This window comes from Balaenoptera acutorostrata, chromosome 5 (assembly GCF_949987535.1).
Source record: "Balaenoptera acutorostrata chromosome 5, mBalAcu1.1, whole genome shotgun sequence".
In the NCBI taxonomy this organism is placed as follows: Eukaryota; Metazoa; Chordata; class Mammalia; order Artiodactyla; family Balaenopteridae; genus Balaenoptera; species Balaenoptera acutorostrata.
In genome coordinates this window covers 28119149-28138869 of record NC_080068.1, presented here as the reverse complement: position 1 = coordinate 28138869, position 19721 = coordinate 28119149, and the positions used below count along the sequence as shown (strand labels likewise).

Here is a 19721-nt window from a genome sequence, read left to right as displayed (position 1 = left end):
TCAAAAAATTCTGTGTTTTTCTCCCATGGCATGTGGCTGACACCATCTCCAGGAAATGTGGGAGGACGTAGCATCTGCTGAGCTCCATTTCAGCTCCGGGAAAAGAAGAGCAGGCCTTTTACTTTAGTACTTGTTTAGGCAAAGTAATAATTCCCCTCTCGCCCCTGCACCTCCACCTGCAGCCTCACACCGCTGTGATTTCAAGGTCGTGTTCTGGGAAGAGGCTCCTACGGCCGGGTTGCCTTGTTCCTGCGTGTGAAGTGACAACGGGCGGCCGTAGCAAATGCAGACAGCAAGCGGGGCAAGGAGCCGGTCCTTGGACAGGGCTTGGGGTCCAGGCCCCAGAGGTGTGGCTGACCAAGCCTGGCCGCCCCCGTGGTGCCTCTCCTGCCTCCACGGCTGCAGGTGGGCCTTCTGCTTGCCCGCAGCACAGCCTTCATGGTTCTAACCATTTTCTAGGCCAGTGGAGGGAATTGGACTTTTCATGATGCTTCAACGTCTCAAGCGTGTGACTAATATTATTAAGAGACGTCTTTCTTTTTAATTGCAACTACTTGTTCAGTCTGTGACCCAATTAGTTCATTCTTGTGGTGAATGTATTGGAAGACCCTGTACCCTCTCGATCTCTCCTTATGATTATTACTATCATCCTCCTTTGAAGCACTGTTTTGATTACACACTTCAAAGGAGCTGCTAAAATACCCTCTTGCGCCATGCGGTGGAAATGCCCATGGCTTGGACTCAAGGGCGGTCGTCTGAGAGGGGTTCCTGTCCACACATCTCAGAGCCCTGTACCTCCCTTTTCACCTTCCTTCCCCCAAAATTCCGCCCCTTCCCCTGAAGAGGTTTGTAGTCACACATTCCTACTCTAATAAGAAGACTAGCTCTTCTCTCTGAGGCCCAAAAAGCTACGTTTAACAAACACAGGTAAATCAATAAATGTGCCTTATCAGTGTTAGGATGGCTGGCAGGTGCCTCACAGCAAACATTTTTGCAATTTCACCATCAATCCCCCGCCCCATTCCAAACACACATTCGTATTTACTTCTTTCCTGAGATCACACTATCTGGCAAGTCTGAATTCAAATGAAAATTGATCCAGTTGACTCACCCAGATCCAGGTGGAAGCCTGTATTTGTAAATGGGAAGCAGTTTTAACCAAATTGTGTGAAATCAAGTTCTTTGTTCTGATGCTGTCTCTGCCCAGTGGTCTGAATGTTTTCATCTACTTGGTTTTTATGAAAAGTTCTTTCCATGTGGTATCCGGTTCTATAAAGCACTACCGTGCTGTAGGAACATTCACAAGAATTTACTGAGGTAAAGGACAAGATATTGACTCAGTAAATTATTTGTTTTGCTCTTCAGGGTTGAGGCCAAAAGCCCTATTAGTGGCCCAGACAAGTGTCCTCGTGGAAGTGTCCCCTTCCCTCTTTTTGGTACTCTGTCATCTCTCTCCTTACCTTACTGTAGAAGGAATGTTTGTAGAATCCATTACAGTTCAGCAAGAAGAAATACGGATGAGAAAATTAAAGGTAACTCAATGAATGATGACAAGAAAATAAAAACTTTTTAAGATGACAGGAGAAGGTATTAACGCCCACTTAGGTCATTCATGGCTGCGAATTAGGTACAAAAAACCTTGTGGTTCTCGTCATTTTCCCTAATATGATGAGACTTTTGGGGAAATTCTGGTTGTGTACTCTTGCATTAGGGAGTTTTATGTGGAGTAGTGTCTGAGTCCGTTCAGGCTGCTGTAACAAAATACCACAGACTGGGTAGCCCGTAAACAACAAAAATGTATTGCCCATAGTTCTAGAGACTGGAGGCCCTAGATCAGGGTGCCAGCGTGGTCGGGTGAGGGCCCTCTTCCAGGACACAAACTGCCTACGTCTTGCTGTGTCCTCACGTGGCAAAGGGGCTAGGGAGTCCCGTGAGGCCTCTTTTTTTTTTTTTTTTTCACACACACACACACACACACACACACTGTATTTTATTTTTACAAGAGATAAATAGACTGACGAGGCCTCTTTTTTAAGGGCACTAATTCCACTCATGAGGATCCACCCTCATGACCTAAGCACCTCACAGAGATCCGACCTCTAAAAACCACAGCCTTGAGCACTAGGGTCTCGATATATGAAGTCAGGGGGGATACACACATTCAGAACATAGCCAGGAGTACGCAGTTGTCATCCCTGAGTCTGTGTAACATTAAGTTCCTCATTAAGGATTCTGCACAACCCAGAATATAGGGCAAAGCCTGTTTTCATAAAGGGCAGTGAAAGTGTATTTCTTTTCAAGAGATGGAACCATCTATTTTTACATCAGAATCTGAGCTTCGGCCTTCTTGATTTACTGTCTGGTGGCGAGGGTCTGCATTTCTGGAATTTTAACACGCAACTCAACCATTCACTCATTCAGCACCTATTTATGGAGTGCCAACTGTATACCGAGCACAGTGCTAAACCAAGCTGTCAACCTGCTGGAGGGTTAGGTCCACTAACCTTTAGTGAGGAAGGAGAGAAACCACGGGAGACTTGACTAAAATTGGAATCCATGTGCCACCACAGCTTTCAAGAATGGCCTTCTTAGAGACAGGAGCTGAGCGTGAAGACCAGAGGTTACTTGGACTTATCAATACTTGCAGTTTACCAGCCACATTCTTCAGAAGGAAGTCTTTGCTTAAGTCCTGAATGTTGACTGAACTGAAATGTGTTCACGTTGCCTTGTTTATTCCTCATGCTGCTTTGTTCTTTTGGCCCAGAAACAGAAAAGATAGTCCTCGAGGCAGGAAATGGGTTGCCCTCTTGGAAATTCAACGACCAGCTTTTTCCCTGTGACGTGTGTGGGAAAGTATTTGGCCGACAGCAGACATTGTCCCGACATCTGTCTCTGCACACAGGTGAGTCAGGGTCTCCCTGCCGGGCCATCTCTCCCTGGACCACCAGCTTCTCCATGATCAGGAAGCTGTGTCTCTAAGAGAATTAAACCAGGAAGTGGTAGAAATGTTTTTATCCAGACCTTTTCAAGCCATTTTACCTGGCATGTTCAAATAAGGCTCTGGAAAAGGTTTTTTATTTGTATTGAAAGGATCCATTGAGTTCAAGGAGGATTGATGAGAAAAGATACACATTTTTAGGTGTGTTCAGGTAAAATTTCTCAACTCTAAGGAGTTTATTGCTGTCACCTTGAGGGTGCAGGGCATGGGGCTGCACCCCATCTTATTGGATTCATCTCATTGCGGTAGGTGGAAGCAGAGGGGAAAAGAGCACCTTGGTGGAGAAACAGTCTCTGTCTTTATTTACATATAATAATGGAGAAATATGGTTGATTCTGAGTGTTGGGAAGCGGAAACCCGAATAAATAGTAACTTAATCAATGCAGCAATAATAAGCAAGGGCAATAAGAAGTGAGGTAAAATCAATAGCAAACAAAAAGCAAGATGGGAAATAAAAAATGAACTATTTCAATTTTTACACTGTAGATCAGCCTTGTTAAAAGTTCAAATGTGTCTTATTTACAGGAAACACAAAACAAAATGGTAAAGAAAATAAAAGTTTTGTATCTCACACAAAATTTATAAAGGCAAGACAGTATTAGTATGGCAAGATTAATTTCTCTTTTTATATATATATTTTTTAAATATTTTTAATCTTAACTATTAAACCACTAAAGACAAAATTTAGTCATATACTTAGCCACAAAGAAAACTTTCACATGTTAAAAAAAGTAGAGGTTCTACAAGCCATGTTCTCTGAGCATACTTAAATGAAATTTAAAATAACCAAGGATCCATAAAATGTCCTACCTAATTGGATCAAAGGAAAGGATCACAAATTCCAGACTTCTAGGAGGAATGAAAGGGGAGCATTCATCCTTAACCTGGAAGGAATAGCTACAGCTCTGGTCCATGGGACATTTATAGACTTAAACATTTTAATTAGAAGGGAAGAAAAACAAAAATAAAGGAACTTAGCACTCATCTTGAAGAATTAGTAGAAGAACAAAATCTAGGAAGAAGACCATAAAATAGATAAATCCCTTTAAGTCTGATTAAGAAAGGAAAAGGAGGCAGAAATATTCAAAATTAGCAATGAAAAAGGAAGCCTAATTCTTTTTTTATACAATGTTTAAAGATTACTTTCCATTTACAGTTATTACCAAATATTGGCTCTATTTCCCATGTTGTACAGTACATCCCTGAGCCCATCTTACACCCAGCAGCTTGCACCTCCCCCTCCCCCCATATTGCCCCTCCCCGCCCACACTGGTAACCACTAGTTTGTTCTCTATATCTGTGAGCCTGCTTCTTTTCTGATATATTCACTAGTTTGTTGTATTTTTTAGAGTCCACATATAAGTGATATCATACAGTATTTGTCTTTCTCTGTTTGACTTATTTCACTAAGCATAATGCCCTCCAAGTCCACCCATGTGGCTGCAAATAGCAAGATTTCATTCTTTTTTATGGCTGAGTAGTATTCCATTTTATATATGTATCACATCTTCTTTATCCATTCACCTGTTGATGGACATTTAGGTTGGGAAACCTTATTCTTAATACAGATGCTGTTAAAGAATTATTGGAAAATAAAGGCAACTCTATGGCAAGAAAAAACAACTGAAAACTTTAGAAGACAGAGATAATTTAAGCAAAATTTCCAAAATTGACCCAAGCTGGGTCGGGGGGAGATGGTGGTACTTAAGTAAATCAGTTACCAAAGGGGAATTTGGAAAGATGGTGGAGATACTATTAATAAAAGCATCAGGTCCAGAAACCTTCCCAGCTGGGTTCTTTTTAACTGGTTGAGACTAGGAAATTCTGATATTATTAAACTTTTGCAAATGATAGAAAAAGATAGAAAGCTCAACAGTTCACTTTATGAAGAAATCATAAGCTTAATACCAAAACTTAACAACCTCACTTATTAATACAAATGCACAAATTCTAAAGAAAAGACTCTCTTCTATCTGTACTGCAGGGCTCCTCCCCAGCCCCGCGAAGCCCGGGCCACCAGCACCTCAGATGCTGGGGACCACCTATAATAATGATGATGCAACATTTTGTTGCAGACAAATCTTTTTCCACGCTCTTTCCCGTGAAGTAGATAAGACAGGTATTTTCTTTAAGGTGAGCCCACTATTACAAATTCAGAACTAAGTACAGAAAAGGAAGTTGTTCTTTCCTTCCTCTGCTACCATCTGTTACCTTGATCTGTACCTAAAAGCAAAGCCTGCTCCTTTAATTTCCTTAATTAATCAAATGAATTCAGAATGCCACTCTGGAAACAGCCCTGAAACATCGTCAGTTTTATGAAAGGGTTTCTATTAAGAAATCAACTAAAGTTTTTTATTTTATTTATGTAGCATGAAAATTTCCAATTAAGTTATTTCATCTGAGTCCCTTTAATTTCATTAGTGTTTGTTTCTTGGCTAACTCAGGCCTGGAGCTTAGGAAAAATGATGGGGCTTCTCTTACACACCAGTCCTGGGAAGTCTGTTCCACAACCCCTTCCTCAGCTCAGCACCCACCCTGGACTGACACATGTCGGGGCTTGGACACACACACACACACACACACACACACACACACACACACACAATATTCTTGTAGCCTGCATGGAGCTCACGTTATCAGGAAGAGGGGCCTGTAGGTATCCAGGAAAAAAGCAGATGGTCCAGTTGCCCCGGAACTTTCTTTCATCTTTGAAAGTCTGAAAGCAGAAGCGACCTGCCATGTGAAGACTTTTTAGATACTTAAAATTCCAAAGTGTTCCCTTTGTCCCCATTGGAAATGAGATTTGAACCCACCCTCCTTTCCTTGATACCCTTAAGTGGTCTTTTGCAAGGTGTTGGGATTTCATTTCTGAGAGTGGTTTGGGTTTTTTCCTGTCCCTTCTCCCCCAGAGGAAAGAAAATACAAATGCCACTTGTGCCCCTATGCTGCTAAGTGTCGTGCAAACCTGAACCAGCACCTGACCGTCCATTCGGTGAAGCTGGTGAGTACGGACACCGAGGACATCGTCAGCGCCGTCACCTCTGAAGGCAGTGATGGGAAGAAGCACCCTTATTATTACAGGTGAGCCGCCCGTGGAACCTGCTGGTCCAGGCTGCCCAGACTTTCTTGAACACTCCCTGCCCATCTGCTAGGGCACACACGACAAAGTGTCTTTTCTCAGTCACAGGGCTGAGCTTCCTTTTAATATTGGCTTTGCTTGGATTGAACCCTGTGTTGCACTGACTCCTTCCTGGCTTGGGTGGCCCTGGGAGAGTTAATTAAAAGGGAGGAGGTCTTAGAGGTGGCTTTGTGGGGCGGAGTCCGGAGAGTGGCAGGGCTCAGGGGTGATTAGCTGTGAGGTCTGGGCAGCTGGGAAGCTCCCACCTTTGTCACTGAGCACCTCGCTGCTTCCTGAGAATTATCCTAAGGAGAAATGAATCTGAGAACCCTGAAGGAATAGCCCTGGAAGTATTGTATACTTTCCCCAGCTGTGCTATCCTTTAGTACCTGGAATGGTATGGTTCTCTTCCATATTCAACCGTGAATCAATATTCGGTTTGTTTGCTATAAAATCCCGAGTTTTCAGGCTTGCTATCGAATCCTGCCCGAGTTTATCAGCGCACCGGCTCTGCTGATGTCTTGGCAAGGCTGCCCCGCATCTCTTTGCCCGGAGGAATCAGTTAGGTTAATGTACAGCATCTGGAATCTGTAATTTTTAATTAACTTTATGATTATCTAGCATAGTTACAGCATGAATGGGATTGTTACATTATGCTGGCACTGAGTCTGTCTGGCACAGTGACCACTTCAGGGGTGTCCCAGAAAGTGGAAGAATTTTCTAATGCAAAGCCTTTTGGTGGGAGGAAAACACGTGTCAAGGTCCAGATTTCGGAGTGTACCGCGTGCTTCTCCCTTGAGAAGCTCACCCTTCTCTCGTCCCGTACAGCTGTCACGTGTGCGGATTTGAGACGGAGCTCAACGTCCAGTTTGTCAGCCACATGTCACTCCACGTCGACAAGGAGCAGTGGATGTTTTCCATCTGCTGTACGGCCTGCGACTTCGTCACCATGGAGGAGACGGAGATAAAGGCGCACATCGGCACCAAGCACACAGGTGACCCTCCCCGTCTGCCCTTCTCACCCGCCTCTCCTCCATCCCCCGCCGCCCCACCTGGCATGGGCGTCCTCATCGCCGTGCGACACTGACACTTCCTTCCCGAAGGAGGGACTTCCTCAGGGTAGCAGAGCCACATCCCTCTGTATCCACAAGGCCATTGCCTGGCCTGGCTTATGCCTCGCCAATCTGACAGATTCACCGGCTCAGGTGCGGTGGAGAGGCGAGGGCTGTTTGCTTGTTCCTCATCCTGGTCATCACCATCGTAGGTAACAGTCACGAAGCTTTTATGACGTCCCAGACTTGCACCTTTGTGCCCCAGATCTCATTTAAGTCTTAGAACAACCCTCTGGGGTCAGTACCATCGTGGGCATACCATATAGGTGAGAAACTGAGGCTTAACAGAGGTCAGGTCTTCTCTCCAAGGTCTACAACCAGGAAGTGACTGCAGATACTCAGACCAGAACGCTTTCATGCTAGAGCCCACTCTCTGTGACCCTGCTGTTCTGACAGCCCCAGGCAACCCTGGCAGAGGGCTGCCCCTTTCTGTTTCGCGGGGCCAGAGCCCTGTGCACCTAGTTCTGCAGGCTCTGCCCCTCTTCGCTGAAACTGCAGCCCTGACCCCCTCCGGAATGATGCATGGCAGCTCTGTTCAGGGGCAAAGAAAGCCAGCTTCTCCTGAAACAACTCAGTGGCTCTCTAGCCTGCGGCCAAGACTTTGCCAGCACTTTCCTTTCCTATAAGGCTCTGGCCATACTGGTTAACTTCATCCATTTGATGATGTTAACATTTGGACTTCACCACGCAATCGTCCTCTCCCAAGTAATGGTTACAAATGACACCAGCGTGGCATCATTAAATGACAACGAAGAGGAGCTCCCCCTGCATTTTGCTTACAAGTCATGAGCTCACGCTGCTGACTGCCAGCCCTGGGCGGTGGATCAGCCCCTTGCATCCTCGGCCCTTGAAGGATTCGGGAAGGGGAATTTCCCTGACAGCTGAGCTGACAATGTGCACGGCCGAGAAGTATCTCTCTGTGCTTTACTGGCCGCTTTGGCTCCGTGGTGACAGCAGCAATAAAAGCTTGCTTTTGTCAGTAAGCGGAGCAGCTATGCCTCGGAGGTCTGCAGAGAACCGTTATGCTGAGTGAGGAGGTGCCGTTTTTACAGTCAGTTGTCTGACCATAACCATATTAGTACTGTGGGCAGTGGGTGAGCTGGGAAACCCGCATTGAGACAAATGAAATTCAGCATTTCTGGAGTGGCCAGTGGAGGGAAAGGCCAGCCTGTCTTCCATTTCCACTGGCTTTCAGATTTTTTTTTTCTCTTGTCTGTTACACTTCCTTTCTTCTCACCCTCTCCACCCCAAAGTATGCCTAAACCCAGTTGAGAACTTCTCTCCTCCCTCCCCTATCCACAGCTCTCTCCACCCCACCTCAAGGAAACTATAGAAACCATAATGGCTGGAAAGATGTTGGACTTAGAACCACTTAATTGTCAGCACTGGAAACTTCACATTCACAAGCAACTGACGCAAGGTCACTGACCTCCTAATTGCCACAGGGAACACGGTGAAGATCTTGTTCCCTCTGAGATGGTGGGACCCTTGTTCTAGCTGCGAAGAACATTCTTGCTTGTTAGCACAGAGAGCCCAGAGTGAAATGCATTAAAGAAGTTTCTTTTGTAACGCAGTAGAAGCCTTTAGTGCTGCTGCTATTAGGCAATAAGGTTCTATCCTATTTTATAAGCCAGGGGTGCTAGCAAGGTTTTTGTAAGGGCCAGGTAGTAACTGTCTTAGGCTTTCAGGCCGTACAGATTCTGTCACTGCTATTCAACTCTGCCATTGGATGGAAAGTAGCCGTAGGCGATGTGCGAATGAGTGGGCGTGGTAGTCGTAGGCAATATGCAAATGAGTGGGCGTGGCAGTGTTCCACTAAAACTTGCTTTACAAAAACTCAAGGCTAGGTTTGGCCCAAGGGTTATAGTTTGCTGACCCCCAGTTATAAGCTTATGGCCCCACAGTTTGGGTTTCTCGTATTTAGCTGCTGCTTTGAGGTGTTTGAATTTAACCCAAAATATGTCAGTCTACATCTGTAATCAGTAAGCTGTGTAATTGCAAAGTTATGATATAAAGCAGTATGTATGCTATATAATATAGATAACAATATATATTCCTGAGAATAAGGAGCTTATGTAAGGCACTGCTCTGTCTCCAGCACCTGGAGCAGTGGCTGCACAGTGTAGGTGGGGAGTAAGCCCTCATCCAGTGAATGAATATAAGTGTGCAAGCACATCTACACACACATGTGCACGCCAAGTAAGAAAACTACTGAAACGTGGCCCTTGCCTGACCTTAGAGTCTACTAACTTATGTATATACAGGCATACCTCGTTTTACTGCACTTTGCCTTATTTAGCTTCGCAGGTTTTTGGGTTTTTTTTTTTTTTAACAAATTGAAGGTTTGTGGTAACTCTGCGTCGAGCAAGTCTAACGGTGCCATTTTTCCAACAGCATTTGCACACTTCATGTCTCTGTGTCCCGTTTTGGCAATTCTTGCGATATTGCCAGCTTTTTCATTATTATTATATTTGTTAATGGGTGTCTCTGATCAGTGATCTTTGATTTTACTATTGCAAAGAGATCAAGACTTGCTGAAGGCTCAAATGATGGTTAGTATTTTTTAACAATAAAGTCTTTTGAAATTAAGGTTATGTACATTGTCTTTTTAGACATAGTTCTGTTGCACACTTAATACACTACAGTGTACTGTAAACATAACTTTTATATGCACTGGGACACCAAAAATATTATGTGACTTGTATTATTGCGATATTTGCTCTATTGGTGTGGTCTGGAACCGAACCATCAATGTCTCCGAGGTTTGCCTGTGGAAGAAGTTACTTGGGATGGAGGAGAGCACACGTTGAATTCTAGATCCTGGCTCTAGACCCCATGTTACTGTAAATAGCTCTAGGAATGTAAGAACTCATTTAACTTCTCTGGGCCTCCATCTGTTCCCTGAGGTTTTTTAATGAGTAGGAGATGCCAGACAGGCCTGAGATTCTCTAATTCTGTGAGCCTTGTTCCCTCATTTGATTTACCCGTCATAGGAATGGGCATCTTTTATTTCAGTACCCTAGGAGATCTGAAGTGCTTTCTTGTTACCTAGTAAAGTTGTGATCTACGGGATGAGCTTTAATGAATAGCAGATTTGTACTCAGTCTCTCTCAGAATCCACATCCTTCTTCATACTTCCTTACTGGCTACTCTTACCCAAGGCACCCTTGTGAATGAAGTGCTGAGCGGGTATCTGAGGAACTGTCCTCTGTTTAGTGTTTCTTCAGTGACTCTCCCTTACCCTCTTCCTCCACGGCTCCTTGTCCCTGCAGTGAACATCAGCAAGATAAAATATTCCCTCTGGTGCTTCCTTAATGCAAATTTTGCTGCAGTCTTTAAATGTTGCAATAATGGCATTGAGGAATTTGAATAGCTATTTGGAAAATACAACCATCTGTATGTCACGTCACATTGACACCAAAATAAGTGCCACATGACTTACCCAATCCCTGTTAACAAATCACCCCTAGAAAGGCTCGAAGAAAATAGAATATTTTTCAAACTTCCAGAGTGAGAAGGATTTGTAAAAGCTTAAGTGACAGAAGAAATCACGAAGGAGAAGAATCAGGAGATTTGACACAGGAAAATTTCTCCTGTTTGCAAAAGCAAAGCAAAAGAGAAGGAAAAGGAAAAGAAAAACCCACAGTCTGAAAAAATGTGTCTGTAAAAATGACAAAATGCTAATCATTTACAACATGGAAAATTCATATAAACTGGTAAGAAACACTTTAGGTCTCCAATTAAAGGATTCACAAAGGACATGAACAGTCAATTCACAATAAAAGAAATAAAAGCTAAGGACTTAACATCAGGAAAAATGTTCAACCTCGCTAGCCGTCAAACTAAAACTCACAAGTGGCTTATCTTTCACCTATTAAGTTAGGAGCACGTCTTGCAATGTTACCCACTGTTGCCAGAAGCTACCGATCCTCCTGTGGCCATGGCCTTGCAAAGTGGTAGAACTTTTGAAAACTAATTAGTATATACCAAAAGCCTTGAAAATGTAATGCGCTGTGACCCAGTAATCCTGCTTCTGGGAATTTATCTGTAGGAAAAAAAAAAAAAAAACCAGCCAGTGGAATATTAATTTTAACTTAAAATTCAGTTTTAAGGAAATATTTAAGTAGAGTAGGATAAGTTTACCCCATGGATATAATAATATCATTTAAAACTATTAATTCATAATTATTTTCATAAATTTTTTGAGCACCAACTGTGTGCCAGGTATATAAAACAACATGGGAAAATACAAAGTGTTCGTTATCATTATTATTATATTTTGTAAATATTATATGTTATATTTTATAATATAATAATATATTCTTCAATAATGCTTACCATGAGCCAGGCATTGTTCTTAGTGCTTTGCATATAAAAACCCATCTGAGCCTCACCACAAACATATGAGGCAGGTGCTGATATTATTCCCATTTTTCAGATGAGGTAATTGAGGCACAAAGTACATACCTTGTCCCAGGTCATACAGCTGCTGACTGGAACAGATGGCATTCAAACTCAGGTATTCTGGATCTTAAGTCCTTATTCTTTATTTTTTTCTTTATTTTTTTATCGGAGTATAGTTGATTTACAATGTTGTGTTAGTTTCAGGTGTACAGCAAAGTGAATCAGTTATACATATACATATATCCACTCTTTTTTTAGATTCTTTTCCCATATAGGTCATTACAGAGTATTGAGTAGAGTTCCCTGTGCTATACAGCAGGTTTTTATTAGTTATCTATTTTATATATAGTAGTGTGTATATGTGAGTCCCAATCTCCCAATTTATCCCTCCCCCGACTTATCCCCTGGTAACCATAGGTTTGTTTTCTACATCTGTAACTCGACTCTACTTCTGTTTTGTAAAGAAGTTCATTTGTACCCTTTTTCTTAAATTCCACATATAAGTGATATCATGTGATATTTGTCTTTCTTTTTTAATTAATTAATTATTTTTTTTTTAAATATTTATTTTTGGCTGTGTTGGGTCTTCGTTTCTGTGCGAGGGCTTTCTCTAGTTGCAGCAAGTGGGGGCCACTCTTCATCGCGGTGCGCGGGCCTCTCACTATCGCGGCCTCTCTTGTTGCGGAGCACAGGCTCCAGACGCGCAGGCTCAGTAGTTGTGGCTCACGGGCCCAGTTGCTCCGCGGCATGTGGGATCTTCCCAGACCAGGGCTCGAACCCGTGTCCCCTGCATCGGCAGGCAGATTCTCAACCACTGCGCCACCAGGGAAGCCCGTGATATTTGTCTTAAATGCTTATTCTTAACCACTATGCAGTTAACAACAACAATTTAAAAATAAAGATGCTTACTTTTTCAAAAATAAAAAAAAGAATACCAAAAATGTAATGTTGTTCGTATTGAGGCAGCAAGAGGGTGGGTACTGTTTTCTGGTCTCAGTCTCTCAATCTGTGTCATTTTAAATTACGAAATATTTAGGTTGTTCACGTTCTCTTCCATTGGCTGTCCCAGTGTTTGAGGTTGCATTACCTGTGCACAGGTGTCCTTCACCAAAAATCTTTGCGATGCTGAAGATCAGTGATGGCTTGGATTGCAGTGAGCCTTGGATTGGGTTGACAAGGGCGCGCTGGCTCACTCCCTACAGACACAGCGAGGGGAGGTGTGAACTGAGGGGAGAGGAAGCTGTGTAGATGAGGGATTACAGAGCGCGTGGGCTGGGCTGTTCCCCATGCTGTAGCCCAGAGCGTTTGCCGTGGCACCTCTATATTTATACATTTATTAATTTAGGGAGCTCTCCCCAGTGCCATAAGCCTGAGGGTACTTGAAGCTACTCTTAAAGATGGTAATTAAAATTATCTGTTTTAATTCTAAAAACTAGTTTAAAGTAATCACTCGTAATATTCTGTTGATAAGACTAGTCTTAGAGGATGGATTTGGTGAAGCAATGTCAGGGACTCAGGGCCCCCACTGAAAATATTCTATTTGTCTACAAAATGTGACTGAACTGGTTCAATATTTAGGTAAGAGACTGGCAATCATGGTGCTGGCTTTCCTTGTACCAAGGGAGGAATGTATTCTAAAGGCATGTTCCATCCCTTCTCGTGGGTCAGTAAGTGAGGTCACCTACTGTCTGTCCAGGAACCAAGTTCACTTCTGCTAAGGAACAAGATTTTAAAAATTGTCAACTTGGGACTTCCCTGGCGGTCCAGTGGTTGGGACTCCAAGTTTCAATGCAGGGGGCACAGGTTCAATCCCTGGTTGGGGAACTAGGATCCTGCATGCCATGCCATGGGGCGTGCCCAAAAAGTAAAACTAAAAGGAAAATTAAAATTGTCAACTGAAGTAAGGGTTGGGTGCTCTGGGCATAAGTGCAGCTCTGACAGGAACAGGACTTGAAAACATTGTAAGCCGGTAAATATTTTCCCTTCCTCATTTTACAAACTTTTTTTAATTAGACAAGTAATTTATGGTCACTCCAGAAAATGTTGAAAACCCAAATAAAAGAAAACAAGCATAAGGCTGATCATTTCATACGCTGGATGTAGCCACCATTACAGCTTTGTTTACTTCTGGATTTTTTATGCCTATATATAAAATATGATTTATATTTTTAATCTCCTAATAAAGGAACTTTGTTTCTAGAGTTTAAAATCACTAGATTACTTAATTGGCTGATTTGAAGGGAAGGGAAGCACAGTCTCCCTATATTTTCAACCCTAGCCTAAAACTATGGGGTTGCATTAAATTGGCTTGGGGAGAATTGATGTCTTAACAATATTGAGTCTCTTGAACATTTACAATGGATAGCTCTCCAGTTATTTAGGGTTTATAATGTCCATTTTTATTTATTACAGTTTACCTTCAAGTGATATTATACCTCTTCATATGTAGTATAAGAACCTCACAATAACTTCTTCTCTCCCAGCTTTTATGTTATTGTTGTCATACATTTACCTATTATAAACCTTATAATACTTTGTTATTATTTTTTAAACAAAATTACTTTTATGATATTTTAAAGAGATTTTAAATCGAAAGAAAAATTCATCTATCTACCCATGCAGTTATCATTTCCAGTGTTCTTCATTCTTTTTGTGTAGATCATTTTTTTATATTTGGTGTCATATTCCTTCTGCCTGAAGAATTTTTTTTTAACATTTCTTATAATTTGGGTCTGCTGGTGATGAATTCTTTTGACTTTTTTTTGCCTTCATTTTTGAAATATATTTTCATTGTGTATAAAGTTGCAGGTTGACAGTTGTTTCTTTCAGTACTTTATAAAGATGTCACTCCACTACTTCTCACTTGCATTGCTCGCAGTGAGAAATCTGCTGTCATGCTTATTTTTGTTCCTCTGCACGTAATGTAGCTTTTTTCCTCTGGCTGCTTTTAGGATATTTTTTCTTTATCACTCATTTTGAGCATTTTGATTATGATGTCCCTTGGTATAGATTTCTTTATCTTTGGGGTTCATTGTGTCTCTTAGATCTGTGGGTCTGTGGTTTTCCTCAAATTTGGGAAAATTTTGGTCTTTTCACATATATTTTCTGCCCTCCCTACCCCATTAGGGACTTCAATTGAACTTCTGTCAAGCTACCTGCAGGCGTCCCATAGCTCACTGATGCCCTTTTCATTTTTGTGATTCTTTTTCCTCTGTGTTTCATTTCAGATCATTTCTATTGCTATATCTTCAGGTTCACTAATCTTTTCTTCTGCCATGTCTAAATTGCTGGTAATCCCATCCAGTGCATTTTTCATCTCAGACATTGTAATTTTCATCTCTAGAAATTTGGATTGGCTCTTTTTATATCTTTCATGTCTCTACTTAAGTTTCCAAACATGTGGAATACAGTTACAATAACTGCTCTTATGTCTTTGTCTGCAAATTCTAACAGCTTTGTCAGTTCTGGGTCAATTTTGATTGGCTGATTATTCTTTTCGTTTTGGGTTGTGTTTTCTTGTTTCTTGGCATGCTGATAATCTTTGTTTGGATGTCAGACGTTGTGATTATTACCTTGTTGGGTGCTGTATATTTTATATTCCTATAAATATTCTTGACCTTTGTCTTAGAATTCAGTTAATTACTTGACAACTTTGATCTTTTTGGGGTCTTGCTTTTATGATTTGTTAGGCAGGTCTGGAGCAGTGCTCCATTGAGGGCTAATCATTACCCACTATTCAAAGAGCTTCCTCAGTTTTCTACTCAATGCCTTGGGAATTATGAGTCTTTCTAATTTGGCCAGTGGAAACAGACACTGTTCTCTAAGCCTTTCAGATGGCTTTTTTCCCTCTAACTTTGGGTAGCTTCCTCACACACATGCTCTGACCCCTACTCTGCTGAATGTCCTTGAGGGACCCTCTGCAGGTCTCCGGGTTCCTCTCCTGTGCTGCTCTTTCCTCTCTGGTGTTCCGTTCTGCAAAGTCCAGCCATGTTAATCTCCTCAGACCCTCAGCTCTATCTCCTCAACTCAGTGAGTCTGCCAGGCCATTCCCCAACCCTGCACTGCAGCCTGGAAAGGAAAGTCTCTCAAGGCAGGAAGCAGGGCAAACCTAGAGCCTGCCTGTTTTCTTTCCTCTCTCTCAGGGGTCACTCCTCTTTATTGCCTCATGTCCAATGTTGTGAAAACTATTGTTTGATAAATTTTGTCTGTTTTTTGTCAGTTGATAAATAGCAATGGTAAATCCCGTCTCTGACACTCCATCTTGAATGGTAGCAGAAGTCTCCTGACACTAGATTTCAGTGGCCTCTTGACTTGTTTGCTCCTGGTTTTGAGGGAGAGTCCTGTGCCCTGATGAAGAGTATGGACATTAGAGCCTGATCAAGAGAAATCTCTGCTCCACCACTTCCTAGCCACGTGACCAAGGCCATGTTAACCTGGCTGTGCCTCCCTTCCCTAGTCTGTAAAATGGGGGTGATAATAGTCATGCCTCGTTGGATTTTTGAGAGGATAAAATGAGATAGCGCATTTAAAGCATGATAACCCATTTAACGCATCTAAAGTTTCTAGAACTTGGTAACACATTCATCTTAGCTATTGTTGTCATTTTATTTTAATTCTTATGAGACGTCAATAAACACTTGCCAATTGAATATCTACTCTTGGTCCGAGAACCACTAGTGTCATCACCATAGGTGACCAGGACCTGGGATCCAGCGCTGGGAGAGCTGGAAACCTCAGCTTGTGCTCCCAGAATGATGATGTAGACATGAGGCCCCAAATCCCCCGCCCATAATTGCTATTATTCTAGGGTTTTCATGTCCTAAATAACAGACCTGGGTTTTTTTGTTTTTTTAATGTTTCAGGGGAAGACAGGAAGACCCCCAGTGAATCAAACAGCCCCTCTTCATCCTCCCTCTCAGCTCTGAGTGATTCAGCCAACAGCAAAGACGATTCAGACAGCTCCCAGAAAAACAAGAGCGGAAACAACCTGCTGGTCATCTCTGTCGTGCCTGGGAGCCAGTCCTCACTGAATAGTGAGGAAAAGCCAGAGAAAGGTAAGGGAGGAGGTGGGCTGGTCTACTCAACCCTACCCACTCTGGGGGGGATGACCCAGTCTTGAGAATAAGCCCTTGACAGAAGTGATGTTGGAAAACAGATATTAGGCCTGGGAACAGTATAGTACGTATCATCTAAAATTTACATGTGCTTTTTGGCTTGATTTGCATCTGTATATGGGGTGGAAAGATGGGGAGTGTGACTGATTCCGAAGCTGTGTGTTTAACTCCTTTTAGCCCGGAGATGCAGGGAACAGTGCCTGGAAGGGTACAGCTGGAGGGTGGGGGGCCTCTGTCCTACTCCTGCCCTCCTGTCCCTCTGCCCCATGCACCCGTACACCCAGCCTCGGTCCTTTCAGGGTTCGAATGCGTTTTTTGCAACTTTGTCTGCAAGACGAAGAACATGTTTGAGCGCCATCTGCAGATCCACCTCATCACCCGGATGTTTGAGTGTGACGTGTGCCACAAGTTCATGAAGACCCCCGAACAGCTGCTGGAGCATAAGAAATGCCACACTGTCCCCACCGGTGGGCTCAAGTAAGGAAAGCAAGTACAGAACCTTTTACTGTGTTGTTTATTAAACACCCTTTCCCCATCCCTACCCCATCCCCTCCCCTGAAGGTTTTGGGGTCATGGAGAAGGGGGGCTTGTCATGGGGGGCATTAGGCACCTCTGCTGCCTTTAGCTGGATAGGAATTAGATCTGCCCCCCAGGAGGTTGGCAGATACCAGCAGGAGAATCCATTTCACAAGACGACTTGCTGAAGCAGCTCGGCACAGGCATGCAAGGGTAGACCCATCCTACACTGCTTGAGTTTTGCTCAGACTTGATTTTAAGGGACTTGGGGGTTAGTGTCCCCAGGTGTAAATCATTACACTGACACTGCACTTCACCCTCTATTTTTTAGATGATTTGCTGCAAGTCTTTTAAATAAGCACTACAGCTACCCCGTACACATACCCACCCCCAAATATCGGATCCTTGCCAGTGTGAACAGGCAAGAGGCACCGTTTTTCATGCAAAGATCATGTGCCTCATGTCTTCCTGCACATATGCCTTATGCCTTCCCAGGAGCTGGAATTGGGATCTCCCTGGTGTAGCCTTCGTGAGATCTGACATTTCCGGTCACATGTTCTTCACAGATCCCCAAAGACCTAGACAATGAGCATCATCATTAACCAATATTTGCAACAAGCCCTCTGGTCTGAAGAGAGACCCATCCGTTATTATCAAATGCACTGTGTGTCTGGCTTGATAATAGGTGCTAAAGGGCAAACAAGGAATAAAACATAATTTCCACCCTCGGGAAATGTACGTCCGAGCACAACCAGAGTTTAATCTTCCCAGTGCTTCTGAAATCAGAGTCCCTGTTCGTGAGGCACTCGTGGTCTAGTAAAGAGAAAAAAGCATCTGTCACTGGGCACAGAAAGACATACCACTTTCAAAGCATAATTATTCATGTTTGGCTGAAATGATCATGTTATTAAAAGAATGAAAAATGACATTGTACTTAATAGAAGAACAAAAAAACCTTTTGTTTGTAAACCTTTTTTATCTTTGAAACTCACAACTTGCCAGAGAAGTGGCATGACTGTCCTGAATGGGTGAGGGGTGGAGAGACCCAGAAGGAGCCTGGGAGTCGAGTCAGGGGCTCCGTGCAGGATGGACTCCCCGGGCACCTGCCTGGTCAGGGGGACCCTCCTCAAGAACTTGCCCAGAAGAGCAACACCTACTGTTGGACCCCATTTTGTTTCACCCTTGGGGGTGCTGAGGGGGGAGGGGGAGGGGTGGGTAAATGGGATGGGGGGAGGGGCGATTATCATTCCCGACCACTAGTAAATGGGAAATGCCTAGCACGAGCTTATTTGGGAATTTGATTTGGTTTATTCCCACTGTCCCTTTCTAGATATTTGTGTACTCATGTTTAAAAAAAAAAAAAAAAAAAAGCCATGTATTTCCGTGGTTGGAGTAGCACTCATTGCCCTGCCCAGAAGCCCAGTCACACCCATTACCTGCGGCCCCAGCCAGTCGTGGCTTTGCCAGTCAGGCCCCCTTTCTTCGGGGACCTAAGGAGTCCCGAGCCTCCGACCCACTGGGGAGGATGCAGAGTGAACGCTGTTGCTTTTGTGGGTGTAAAAGCCCACTTCCCGTCCAGCGCTAATGGTCCCCTATGTAATAGTTTATGTTCTAGGATGACCAAGTAGAAGAATACTTTGAAAAAATTGCTAAAGCCTTCTGGCTGTACAGTGAGTCTTTGTTTTGTTTTCTTTCGTTTTCCCTTTGCCGTATCAGAGCATTAATTTGCCTGAGAGAGTGTCTTTACGATAAATAACGGGAGCACGGAAAACCCTTAGCACTCTGCCTGAGCAGCGAAAGAAAGATTGAGCCGTGGGTCACAGAAATGTCCTTAACGTGAAACAGACTGCCGATGTCTAAATTGCTTTTCTGTGATGGGACTGCTTGTACTCTATATCCTGTTCATAATGCAGATCAAATAAGATTATACTATTATTTTTCTTTTGCCGTAGCTCAGGACAGTGGTGAGTTTCAGACTCCTCTAGGTAAGGCCCAGCTTGGCGTAGGGGTTGTGTGTGCACCTGACCTGGGAATGGGCTTTATATTTCTCTCGTGTGCACTCTTCTGTGAGCTGAGGTTCCGAGGCTAACGGCGGGCTTGGTGCTGAGGAGCAGTGCACGGGCACTGGGTGTGTTGGGCTCTGCTGAAAACCTCTCCAAACCCTCCGAGGACGATTCACTCCCAGGCCCTGCCCTGCAGGTGCCAGGCCAGAGCCGAGGCAGCCACTTTTGCATTTGCATTCTTTTGGTAAAGAGAGCACACACGCTACAGCTATCATATCAGCCACCGACTCGAGCCCGGCAGCTTCTACAGAGCGAAGCTCAGCAGAATCCGTAAACCTGCCCTCCCCGTCCTCCTCGCCCCTCCGGACAGCCGGGAGGCTCAGGGGTAGCGTAGCCTCACTGCCTAGGATGGAGAGACCCAGGCTTTGTCCCAGGGCACAGCCAGCCCGATAAGGC

The 19721-nt window shown here is 43.6% G+C and overlaps 1 protein-coding gene across 5 annotated transcripts in view; it reads left to right on the top strand.

Annotated features, from left to right (window-relative positions):
- ZNF827 (zinc finger protein 827) overlaps positions 1 to 19721 on the top strand; it is a 178445-nt gene that overhangs the window by 155061 nt on the left and 3663 nt on the right. The window contains exons 9-14 of one of the 5 annotated variants that reach the window (XM_057547146.1): positions 2765 to 2902; positions 5908 to 6079; positions 6945 to 7111; positions 16495 to 16686; positions 17046 to 17223; positions 19215 to 19247. In XM_057547146.1, the coding sequence (XP_057403129.1) occupies positions 2765 to 2902; positions 5908 to 6079; positions 6945 to 7111; positions 16495 to 16686; positions 17046 to 17223; positions 19215 to 19230 (863 nt within the window). In that variant the 3' untranslated portion in view covers positions 19231 to 19247. Of the gene's footprint in view, positions 1 to 2764; positions 2903 to 5907; positions 6080 to 6944; positions 7112 to 16494; positions 16687 to 17045; positions 17237 to 19214; positions 19248 to 19721 lie in introns of all 5 variants that reach the window. The other 4 variants (XM_057547148.1, XM_007189374.2, XM_028168320.2 and 1 more) reach the window with 4 other exon arrangements.